At 36.1% G+C, this 13,009-nt stretch overlaps 1 protein-coding gene across 2 annotated transcripts in view; it reads left to right on the plus strand.

The window, feature by feature from the left end:
* HABP2 (hyaluronan binding protein 2) overlaps positions 1-13,009 on the plus strand; it is a 41,153-nt gene that overhangs the window by 19,733 nt on the left and 8,411 nt on the right. The window contains exons 3-9 of one of the 2 annotated variants that reach the window (XM_025170551.2): positions 523-639; positions 915-1,025; positions 4,191-4,307; positions 4,838-4,957; positions 5,337-5,508; positions 6,377-6,471; positions 9,005-9,254. In XM_025170551.2, the coding sequence (XP_025026319.1) occupies positions 523-639; positions 915-1,025; positions 4,191-4,307; positions 4,838-4,957; positions 5,337-5,508; positions 6,377-6,471; positions 9,005-9,254 (982 nt within the window). The remainder of the gene's footprint in view (positions 1-522; positions 640-914; positions 1,026-4,190; positions 4,308-4,837; positions 4,958-5,336; positions 5,509-6,376; positions 6,472-9,004; positions 9,255-13,009) is intronic. The other variant, XM_025170552.2, reaches the window with a different exon arrangement.

The following is a 13,009-nucleotide window of genomic DNA, read 5'->3' on the forward strand; positions in this document are numbered from 1 at the left end:
GCATAATATGAAAATCATATTTTTCTTCTGCTTGCAATGACATTCAGTTAAATATGACTTCTATAACAAAATGACTAGTTATTCAAGGATTCCAGCATAGTAGACTGATGCCCTATACAGTACAGTGTGATTTTTTTTCTAATTATACAATAGGATTGCAGATTTACCTTCAAAATATTATACTGCATGAAACCTGTTGGGCAACCTATGCCAAGTCATTGCTTCTCATTGTCAACTCTTTGTAAAAACTGTTGCGAAAGTAAAATGAATTAAAATTAAAGTAAAATGAATCTTTCTTCCAAGAACTCAAAACATGCCCCTGCATGTTTCTCATATTGTTTACTTTTTGCAGTACATTACACAGAGAAATAGGAATGTGCTGATGATCACCATGTTTACTTCTATAAACAATGTTGTCTAGTTTAATTTCACCAGATTAATACATATTTGCTACACTAAACAACTTTGAAATGCTGCTTTTCATTCATGTTATAGTCTCCTTTGTTTCTGATATGTCTGCAGATTCAGCTGATGACTATGATGATGAATACAACACCGAATATATACAGCCAGCAGGGGTTGAGATCAGATATAGTTTCTTTGACTCTGATTGGATTTATGAATTCTTCACTCACAATGGTACTTCATTATTCTCACTATAGGATGGGAAAACAGAACATGGGAAGTGAAAGAAAGGAGTCCAGTCTTTGGCTAAATATAGAACTGGGGAAAATGGAGAAGTCTGTTCTGCTTCTATAAATCTGTCATTGCAAGCAAACGTCACTGTTCTAGGTGAAAGAACTTTTCAATAAGATTGGTAAAGATAGGTCATCATTTCTATGGCTGCTGTTTTCAGTTGCACACATGAATCAGACTTTTATAAAATAAACGTCAGGTTTATTTCCCTGTGCTAGAAAATCCCTGTCAGACCAACCCATGCCAGAACAATGGAGTCTGTAAAAGAAACAGAAACAGCTACACATGTTCCTGCCCTGAACCATACACAGGATCAAAGTGTGACCATGGTAAGTTACATCTTCATCTTGTCAATACTATTATATAAAGCCGGGAAATGTAGACACTATTGCAAATCATATAGTTAACAAAATATAAAATAGATTTATTTAGATTCAGCTGGAAATCTGAAAGGACTTTCAAGTTTAAAATTATAACTTTAATTTCTGTAGTACTTATCACTTTAATTGGATTGTCCCACTATTACCCATCATAATTTCCAATCCTGAATACATACAAGAAGTTGCATGTGTATTTTTGTTGAATATATTTCTTTCTGGAAAACAAATTCTGGACAAGGAGAATTCAAACAAGTGGAAAGGCATGATCCTAGCATGACTGGAATAATCTTACTTTGTATGTTAGAATTAGTGGGTCCATATATATGTACTGTGGATGTCTGCAAATAAAGATTTAGAATGCAGCAGAATAAGAAAAATAGAAGAGCTTAATTACCCAAGCATAAAACAATACATTAAGGATTTAGAAAACAACTGCTGCCATTTCAGTTAGTTCTTATTACATTTCAGAATCATTTGAAAGAAATGTGAATGAAGTAGATACAGGGTAAGCAATATGAATGCACCAAGCAATCTTCAGGTGCTGGTGGAGCATTTCTGTATGGAAATGTTTGCACGTTCCAATGCTCTTCTGGCTACAGACAAAGTGGACAAAATGAAGCTAGAGGGGCATACTACAGTATATCTTTCCATTCATTTCTTTCTTTTTTAAAATAAGCCTCTCTATCTAGACTAAATAGTTTCTCCTGTTAGGTCATTGCAGGGGGACAAAGGATCCCTTGGATCCAAGGCTTTTTCTGCCATACAAGCTATCCAATCTTTTTACACTTTTCCAAGTCTGGAAATTTCTGAACTTGAATAAACATAATTTAACAGCTACTCATGAAAGCTGGTAGGAAGACAACAGGATTAAGGGGGCAAAGCAAAATCTGAACAAACCTTGCTATGGTAACTTTTGTCTAAACAAAGTAAAATCAAATATTGGAGCAATAGCTAAATGGACAGTGAACATCTTCAATGATTAAAATGAATATCTTCAGTTTAAGTTAAACACAGTTAATAGCAATGTGAGCTCCTACTATGGATTTCTGGAATTGGAAAGGATATCCTTTAAAGAATGGACAACTTCTAAAATATAACTAGAGCAGTATTAGCTCTAGGGGAAAATAGTTTAAAAAATGCTTTATGAAGAATTGTTTTAAATCAAATAGTTGAAGTATAACTGTATAAAACAATGCATTCTTAAATATTAGCCAACACAGTAAAGAAAAAGCATGTGAAAAATATAAAAAATCAAAATGATAATGGAAAAGCTAGAAATTATTCAAGAACTTGCTAAATATTACACAAATATGTACATCAGGGAACTCATTGGCAGATAATCAGTGAGATAAAGTAGAAATTAAGCCCATAAATGAAGAACCTGTATATTGGTTCAAAATACATTTAAGAAGTAAATACTATACAGTAAAATAATAAGCTAGGAGGATGTAATAGTTTCATCAAAAGATTTTTTAAAAACGTCAAGAATAGATATTACCACATTTCATAAAATTATTTAATTGTATCTGGGAGAGAGAACCAATTCATAAAACATGAAGAGACTCTATAGTTATGGTGATACCAATACATCACAGTCTTATAGATCAGTTGTGTTCTAAATGAAGACATGAAACGTTATATACAGTAGTCATACTAATAGCTAAATGTATTTATTAAATGATGTATACATCATCAGACCATATGTCATCTAGGTATGCACAGGCAGTACTTTATTAAGTTAAGCAGTTTTTAAACACAAAAGTATTAAGCATATTTTAATACTTATATCTACCTCCATTGTTAACATTCAACATCTGTAAAGCATTTGACTGCTTCGAGTGGGATTTTTCAAAATCCGTCCATTGAAGAAATTGTAGGTAGGGTAGGGATGCCTATATGTACAAAGTACAACAAACTTATGGCAGCCCCACTAGGTAGACCAGAACATAAAATCAATTTCAGGTTATCTGAAACTATTTTTATTGAGATTGGCTATAGTAACAGAATCCTGCAAATCTGATTGTGCTATACCTCCTTCTCCTTATAGTTCAGTGAATTAGGGAAGCATCTGCCTGATCTGCTTCTGAATGTTATCTTGTTGTTCTGGACTTTAAAAATGTTTCATCCCCTTTTGCCTAGGTAACAATTCCTGAATATCATCTTCCTTACTCTCTGCATCTTCTAATGCTACAAAAATTGTGAATGGTCATGCCTTTCTGAGCATTAATCTCTAAAGGAAGATAAAATTGGAAGGTCCCCTTTTCACTGTTCGAAATAACTAATAACAGAAATAAAAACAAAATTAATTACTTGACTGTGAAATACCTTTATCCGGTTTTCCCAACCTCTGAAAGTTCTTGTATTGCAGCTTCCAGACCTTGACCATGCTAGCTGGAATTCTGGGACTTCCCATTTTAAAATATTTGGAGGAAGATAGATTGAAAAAAATTGTTACCTTTTACTATGTCCCAGTATAGCAGCAACTTAAGACAATTTCAAGGTTTCCCTAAATTATACTTATATTCCTAATGAAAAACTGAATTAAGGAAACTAAACTATAAGCCAGCTTTTAGGCAAGTTAAACACACAAGTCAACTTATTCTAGGAAGTGTGTGTGTGTGTGTGTGTGTGTGTGTGTGTATTTTTCTCTGTGATATACTGTTTTGTGATACTGTTCCAAACACCACTGCAAATCAGTGGCCTTATAATAATTAATACAGAATTATAATTTTGTTTATAATATGAACATGAACCATACCAATTCATGTTGTTCATATATGGAACAAAGAAGAAATGTTTGAAATTCCAATTGTATATTAGTATTTATAGTGCCGTAATGACAGGATCCAATTGCTGTCATTCAAATACAGTTGCGTTTTTCCCCTCAAGTTCATGTACATTTCCATATCTGCAGGGAGGTGAAAGAGTAGGAATTGTATGGTTGTTCACTGTTTTACAGCTCTGTAACTGTAACTTTTATCAGGAATTAGAGTGAAATTGCACCTTTGTGTATCTCTATTGTCAATTCTTGCACTATGTAAAGTCTGTTTTAAGCAGGTCTCCAGAACTTGAAAAATCTAGCTAACTTTCTTGTCCTGTTATTAAATACCACAGTGAAAAATACATGCCAGAGAATCAACTGCAATCAAGGAGACTGTCTGATTACGTTAAGAGATCCTTATTATCAGTGCAGTTGTAGACACCCATATAAACCACCATTATGTGAAAAAGGTGAGACAAATTGTTGCTTTCATACTGGTCACCAATTTCTAGCATTAGCTCTATTACTGCTGCTTTCCATGCAAAGACGAATCACAACCTTTTTTTCTCTAAATTATCCTCTAAAATCAACATCTTTTCACTCTAAATGTGTTTCTTAACTTCTGTTAAAACTTATTTCTTAAATGCAAAGAGTGGTCAAGATGGCCTGCATGGAGTTATTTTAATGGACCTATAGACAGAGAATAGGTGATTTGGGAGACATTAGATCTTCTTGTATTAAATCCACTTATCCTTTAGTGGGTATGTATAAAATGTTTCACTTGAGATGGCCTATATGGAGTTATTTTAAGTGCCAATGAGCCTATAGGCAGAGCAACAGTCATTTAGGAAATTTTAGAACAGATCTTCCCATAGTAATTCCACTTATCTTTTTGTGTGTGTGTATAAAAAGTGTCCTTGAATGAATCTCTCCTTACTTTGTTTGAAGAAGCTATCAATCTCATTTAAATACAATGTTCTATTTAATTTTTGAATACTAGCATATTCATCTTGTCAACCAAATCCTTGTAAAAATGGAGGCATCTGTCAGAGACATCGTTTAAGATTCAAATTCAGCTGCACATGCCCTGAAGGGTTCAGAGGAAAATTTTGTGAAGTAGGTAAGGGAATAGTCTGTATTTTCAAATGATGGCACAACTAGTGTGGGGGTGATGGTGGATAAATTAAATTTTGATCATTCTAATGATCTGCTAGTAATTTTTCCAAGAACTGATTAATATTGTTTGTACTATAGACTTTTACACGTAAAACTGATTTGAGCCCTATCTTGATCATCATTGTCATAATGTAAAAAGTAGATTCAAAATATCAAACATATGTATTTTTGATAAAATCTAAAGTGGGTGGAAAGCAGATTCTTGTGAGATACCATTCTCTGATTCTGTGTGGGTTCATGAATCTAAGAATGGAGAGAAAAAATGTCAGAACAGGCCAAAATAAAGCAAAAAGATATTTCAAAACATGACAATCTTGTTGTAGGAACTGAAGATTGCTTTGAAGAAAATGGCCACACATACAGAGGAAATGTTAGCCAAACAATCCTCCAGAAAAGATGCCTTCACTGGAATTCTCATTTCCTTTTGGACAGTAGTTATAATGCATTTATGGAACATGCTGACTATTATGACCTTGGTGACCATAACTTCTGCAGGTATTCCATGTATACAAGAAGGGCCTATTCCATGAATATCACTGTTATTCCTACACCCATTCCAAACTAAGTATTACTAAGTAATGAATAGTTGTTGGCTTTGTTCTGAGAACATCCTTCACTCAGCCATTAATAAGTTTTTTAGCTGCAAAACGGCAAGGCCCAAAATATTTATCGCAAAGTATTCCTTTATAAGATGTCAGATTTGCTGCCACTCTCTGGTCCCCTGGAATGCTGTCCACCATTCCAGCATTCCTGTCTCCTTTTTCTAGAAGTTGTCACTATTTTTATGTTTAAGAACGGATATTAAGCCTGCCAGTTTTCTATTTCATTTTAAATCATTTGGGACACCAAGAGAACCTGATGGATGACAAGTAAGGATATATTGGCACCACATTGTCTAACCCTGTGTTAGTATAATGCAGGATAGGTTGTTCCTGCTACCAGTGATGAAATAACAGTACAGTAAATCAGCACTATTAATTCATTCTTCTTTACTTCTTTATTAATTCATTTCATTCTAATTCTGAAAAACATCAGAAATATTTGACCTCACCATAGAAATAATGACTACTTTTGATAATGTTTTTAATACTTGAATACTTTTCTAAGGAATGAATGCTGACAGCATTTCTGTAAAAGCATGAAAATTAAGGCATTGGCATAGTATCATCACTAGAAGTAGGTAAGTAGAATAAACTGAGAAGATGTCATTATTAATAATGTTTGTCTTCTTGGTTCCTGAATGACTTGATATTTTAGCATGAACGCTGTTCAGTTCCACTGCATATCAGTTCTTCAATTAATAATTTCTTTTCTTGAAGATTCGTTCTTCTGATTGGTGAATCTTGAAAACTCTCTCCTTTAGGAATCCAGATGGTGATGAAAAACCCTGGTGCTTTGTCAATGTGAATAACAAATTGAAGTGGGACTTCTGTGATGTCTCCCCATGCTTGTCAACAGGTAGAACAGATAATAATAACATGGAGTATATTGAGTATGACATTAATTTAGTATGGCATTAATTTACATTGGCAATCACTGTCAACTTTGCACCATCCATCTACCTCAAGAGCACAACTCACATGATGCCCAGGGTTTAATGATACTGGAAGATTTCTCATTTGTAGAGCATCAAAAAGTGTACCAAACAAACAGCATATCTTGAGATGTCTATTATCAAGAGAAATTAAAGAATATGAAATACAAAACAGGAAAGAAGAAAACAAATGAATTACAGAATGGAGAAATAATATTCTCCATGAATCTACAGTGCAGTTAAGGAAGCTTTCTTTGATGCTGAGATATTCCTTTTTTTATTTTTTTTGCAAGGAATTATTTCTAAGCAGAAGATTTTAAAGAATATTTTAGGAATATGGGAAGAAGAAATTATTTCTGTTTGGGTCAAGTCATTTACATATCAGAATACGTTTAAATCCATTATAATAGGGCTATCAGATCTTGGCTGCAAAAATCCAGATGACTGTGAGATGGTCCCAAAAGATGCAGAAATGCTTTATCCCATCTAAAATTCTTATCTAATGGCTGTCTGGATTTATAAAGCTCAGATTTTAAGTTCCTTATTTATTTATTTATTTATTTATCATATTTCTATGCCACTATAATCAAACAAGACTTTCAGTATGATATATAACTGTAATATCTTCCTTAGATATTACTGTTCACATTTTAGGACTAATGGATTTAAGACATTTTCAAGTTAAGCCAGGCATCATTTTACCACCTGTCTTCCAAATTTGACATGTGTTAATATCATAATTATGATGCTATAACATTATGCTTAGGTAGTACTTAGAAAGTCCAAATATTGCTCATTTATTCATTTAAAATATTTATATAGCCACCCGTGTGTTATAACCCTGGGCAGCATACAAAGAACAAAATACTAAAAAGTGTAAAACTAACATAAAAACTCCCAGCATCCCCCGGGCAACAAACCCCGCACATCCAACAAACAACTTTCCTGGGCATCAGCCAGACACTACCCCAGTGCTTGTGGGGAAAGCCAGGAGGATAGGGGCCTGCTGGATCTCAGAGGGAAGGGTATTCCCAAGGTCAGGAGCCACTACCAAGAAGATGTGTTGCCTAGGTCCCACTAGATGACAACATTTAAGGAAAGTGTCAGCCTTGCAAGGTAGTCCAGAAAGGAAGCATGCCCAGATAAACGAATTGTACTTTATTGTAAGGTTACAGTACATTAATAGAATCTTGCAAGTCTGAAAGTACACTTCTCCCCTGTCACCTTTACAGCCCACGAAACTAAGGAGGGTCCCTTCTGAGATGTTTGCCACACCCACGTTCCTGCTGTAGGCTAAGTTACCTCTTATCTGACTGTTCCCCTGGCTGTGACTCTTCCCCTTGTCTCCCAAAGCCATTCCCACACACCATTATATCACACACACCTTCAATTTTAGTCCTCTCTCCCAGGTTCTCAGGGAAAACTGACTGTGAGCTGTGAGAACAAATTGCAGCTGTGGTGCTCCCCTGTTCTGCTGGTAACTCCCCAAGATCACACAAGCTATCCTAGGTTACATTTATATTATCTTGCAAGTCTGAAAGCACATTTATCCCCCATCACCTTTACAGCCCAAGAAACTAGGAAGGATTCCTTCTGAGATGTTTGCCATGCCCTCATTCCTGCTGCGGGCTGAGCTGCCTCTTATCCAACCATTCCCCTGGCTATGGCCTTCATCTCTTGCCAGCAATGCTCTAGGCATCTCTTGTATCATTTCATCTCCTGCAGCTTCTCGTAAATCAAGAGAGTCCACACAGGTGCAATCCAATCCAGAGCCCTCATCATATGCTCATTCCAAGCCATGACCAAGGCCTCAACCAAACTATGCTCCAAGGCTTCCAGAAAACCCCAAAAATCTTCTGGAACCTGGGGTGGACTGATCTAATAAGCCCTACCTTCTTGCAGTGGGGAGTGGGTGTGGAGATTCCAGAGCCAAAAGAGAGTGATCTGTCCATGGCAAGGGACTGATGTTAACATCCCCCAAGTCCAGATCACAACACCACTGCCTTCTGACAAAGGCCAGATTTGACATGTGACCTCCACAGTAGGTTAGGTCTTCAATAAGTTGGATCAGGCCCATGGTTCTTACAGTGGCCATGAACTCTTGAGCCACCTCAACCCTAGGCCCAAATAAGACAGATTGAAATCCCCCAAGACCATCAGCCTGGGAAACTCCATTGCCAACCCAGCCATAAAAATAAGGAGTTTGGGCAGAGAGGGAGGTAAGCAAGCAGCAATCCCAACTGATCCCTATGGCCTAACCTCACTAACAAAGTCTCACATTCAGCTACATCTGGGCCAGTGCTTCTAAAACCTACCAAAGATTCCCGCATAGATCTTCTGTCCTTTCCCTGATTAAAAAAAAATTGGATATAAAGAAAGTATTGGGTTAAATTTAAGGTTAATAAGGTCTAGTACCAATATAACATCTCCAGTCTGGTTATCTTCTTTGTATTGTAGGAAGGTTCTCTAGGAATATAACAAACTCCCCCAAGAATTCCGCAACGGACAATACATCCAGAACATGTGGAAAACCAGAAATAATAAGACCATTCAAGAGAATCTATGGAGGTGTCAAGTCAGCTCCTGGCAAGCATCCGTGGCAAGCTTCTCTTCAAAGGAAGATTTCAGTGGGTGTACCAAAGGGACATTATTGTGGAGGAGTTCTGATTGAGCCATGCTGGGTTCTGACTGCAGCACACTGTATCACGTAAGCATACTTGCCAGAGTCAGTTAATTTGCTTTTCACTGTGATCTTTTATATCAGAGTCCTCATTCCACAACTGGACAGAGTTTGGAAGTTTCAAGGAGAGAAAGGGATGAAGGGATGCAAGACTTAAAACACCAGTTTTAGCCTTTGAACCTCCAAAATTCCACAAATGCAAAAAACAAAAACAAAAAAGTATTTCGTTCCATCCACCCTGTAAAGGACTCTGAAAATCACAAGGCAGCTGACTTGCAGCCCCCAGGCCAGACATTTTTCACTGTATTATAAACAGAAAATATACCTTACACAACCATTGAAATCTGAATTATTAAAAGTTGCAAGTTACATAATCTTTAGTAACATAGATAATGCAGATTCCAACTTGGCAAGTATTTTACTTTTCCTTCATAGGAACATTGCAGGGTCAGGATGGCCATTTGTAACATTAATTCTTTTTTGCTAGTCAAAACATCTAGGATTCAAGATCAGTTGTCTGCAGATCTAATATATGAAACATACAATAGTGTGAAAACAGTTGGAATTACTTGATAAAGGGCTGCTATACATATTTTTGTGAGTGATTTTTAACACGTGTTGTATGACAATTAATGACACCATTATATTTGGTCTGACATAGGACTGATCCTGTGACACTGGACCTTGAGATAATTCATTGCATTCTTTTAACCAAAGGCAGCCTCAAAGAGGCATTTTCTTAAGTCTTTTTCAGTGCGGTTAGGGTAGGAATAGCATCAGATCTCTGGAAGGCAAACCATTTCATTTCTCATTCTTAAACACACTGCTCAACCTTGCATTATACAAAGTGAAGTGGCCACCTGTGAAAGGTTGTCTATCAGAAACACAAACACAAACCTTTCAGATTTCTCCTTGGGATCTCCACTTTCCCATCTTTCTATGTACATTCCAGGGTGTCTGGATACAGTTATTCCTTTTTGTTGAAAGAATGGCTGGTAGTTAAGCTGCCTTTACCTGTTCTTGAATGGGAAGATATGCCCATTTTCTGGAATCTGGATGGAGCAGAACAGAAGATCCTCCTTCACCAAGACTAAACTTTAAGAGCTTCTAAGTGAGGTTCTGTGGTGGACTAGATGTCTCTGAAGGAGCAGAGTCAGCGCTGCAACAATGAATAGCAGCCAGTGGAGATTTCTGGCTGCCAAAGTCTTTCTGAATAAAGGAGAGACTAAGAGATCACCCACCTACATCCTGGACTGCTACTCCTCATGAGGAGATGGAATGGAAGTCTTGTGGTTTTTTCGTGAGTGGAACAGCAGGGGCCAAGGGAGAAACAGTTTGCTTGCACATGCAAGTGCAGCCTTTTAAAGGACACTAAGCTCAACCAAACCCTCACTTTCTTAATCACTTTTGGGTACAATCAATTTACAGTTGAAAAGAGGTCTTTGAAAACAATGGGACAAAGAAAACAACTCTCAGGGAATCAGCCTTCCTTCTGAATTACAGAAACTAAAACAAAGAGGAAAATAATATTTTTAAAAGACTTTAAAATAATAACAAAGAGCTTAACAAGATTTTGACTAAGAAAGTTACAAACAGATAAAAGGGACTGTATAAATTTGAAAGATTCATATTTTGGCGAAAGTGCTTTTGGTGCTATTTGGAATTAATTAAGTAAATAGACCAGACCTTTGTGGGAATGTTGATTGTCTGACATCAAAGGGAAAAGGCAATTGGGGGAATTTACAAAACAAGGCAATAAGTGTAACATGAGATTGACAGTGTCATTAAAACTATAGAAAGACAGATTGGACTAAAGCCTTAAGAGAACAGAAAAGATGAAAGAGGGGGAAAAATGGAGAAGCCTGCCTTTTACTTTCATCTTCATAACTGATTTACTTTTATTTTTGAATTATAAATAAAAGAATGGTGACCACCAGAAAAGCTGCAAGACTTGGTGAGGGAAAGAGATATTCATTGGAGCAACCAGCAGAAAGGGGATTACTCAAGAAATATTACCCCCCCCCAAAAAAATGTTTGAAAACATGGAGAAGCAGGTATCTGAATCTGTCAAATCTATTAAAAGTGAACTGGTTGCTTTTGAAGTGAACATGGGAGAAAGGTTTGTAAAGATGAAAGAGATGAAAGAAGTTACAAAAAAATTGAAGAATCTATAGGACAACTAAAAGAGAAATTAAACAAATTAATGACAAAATGGAAATCTTAGAAAGTAAAACAGAAATTATAAACAGTGAGATGGGAAAGGACTTAGACAATCTGGCATTACTGGAATTGAGAGAAAAAGAATTTTGCTTGAGACTTAGAGCAATTGCAGAGGATCCTGGAGAAGACACCAGAGAAAAAGTTGTTTAATCTTTAACAAACTTTTTGGAATGGGATCATATGGAAGCAGAAATTGATTTATGTATAGAATTAACACACGATTTGCAAAATTAAGAAATGTGCCAAGGGATATTCTTGTGCACTTTGTCAGGAAGAAGATTAGAGACCAAGTTTTGGAGCAGCATTTTACTACCAGACTGAAGATTAATAATGCAGATATGATTGTACTTAAAGAAATTCCAGTCAGAATTCTGTGCAAACGGAAATCTCTCTCTTTTTTTTTTTTACTGACAAGCTCAATGCTGATACCATTTTGATGGGATAAATTGGAAGGAGATATTTTCACATTTAAACAACAGAGGGTTAGGCTGAATTCAGTCCAAAAAGCAAGATAATTCCTAGAAAAAACTATATACACAAAAATGGAAAGACTCTGATATACCCACAATGGATGAATGGTTGCTGAAGATGATAGAACTAGCAGAGATGGCAAAATGTGCTTGTCTGCTTAGAGAAAAATCAACTATTACATTTATTAATGATTGGAACCCCTTATGGGCTTTTTGCTGAAAAAAAGAAAAAAATGAATTATGATTTATGGGATAGACAATTAAAAACAGTAGCTTATGGAAAAAGGAAATTATGATGTAACCTTAGACAGAGACGGTAAAATATAAATGCATTTATAACTGCTGTCAAAAAGATTAGAAGCTACTTCTTTATAATCTTTCCTTTTTTTTTTCTTACTTATTCACCAATACTCTTTATTTTCTTTGTTTCTTTTCTAGTATTTTTATTGCTTTTATCTTGTTAAAATTTCTTCAATAAAAATTATATTTAAAAAGGGACTAAACTTTTAAATAAATGCTTTAGTATTCCTCTTAACCATGTTTAGCAGGTACAAATGAGCATGAGGGATTGAGTCAAACCTGACCCTGAAGTAACAAAGAATATTACTACAAAGTATAAGATAGCTGTACCAAATCATAGGAGGCCTATTGCTGCTTACTGCTTTTGAGAACCTTTAATGAGCAATCTGGCAAAGAAGGAAAGCAGGAAAAGGACAGTAAATGGGCAAAAGGCAAGGGAAAAGAAGCCACCCCACTGAGCCAAGTAGTCCTGAGAGGAATAAAACACCCCTGACTCTTCAGCCTACACTGACTCTGTCAATTTTACCTTATTGGGTGCAGTTCTCCTGGGGAATTGGGGAAAGGACCTGAGTTCCCAACCTAGTCAGGAAACCTGCTCTTATAGTCCTTTGTGGCTTTCAGAACCTGCCCTCATCCTGACTAGGGAAAAAAAATTCTGAACTGCTTCTCCCATGCTGGATCCGAACTCCACCCCCCATTTCCTATCGGAAAAGAACAGTGTCTTTAAAAATCTATAGACTTCTAGATTCACCACATAGCCTGAAGGGCCCTATATCAAGTGCACCATTTTCG

This window comes from Python bivittatus, unplaced genomic scaffold, assembly GCF_059951505.1.
Source record: "Python bivittatus isolate LINGU-HERP-01145 unplaced genomic scaffold, Pbiv_v1 ctg000980_np1212, whole genome shotgun sequence".
In the NCBI taxonomy this organism is placed as follows: domain Eukaryota; kingdom Metazoa; phylum Chordata; class Lepidosauria; order Squamata; family Pythonidae; genus Python; species Python bivittatus.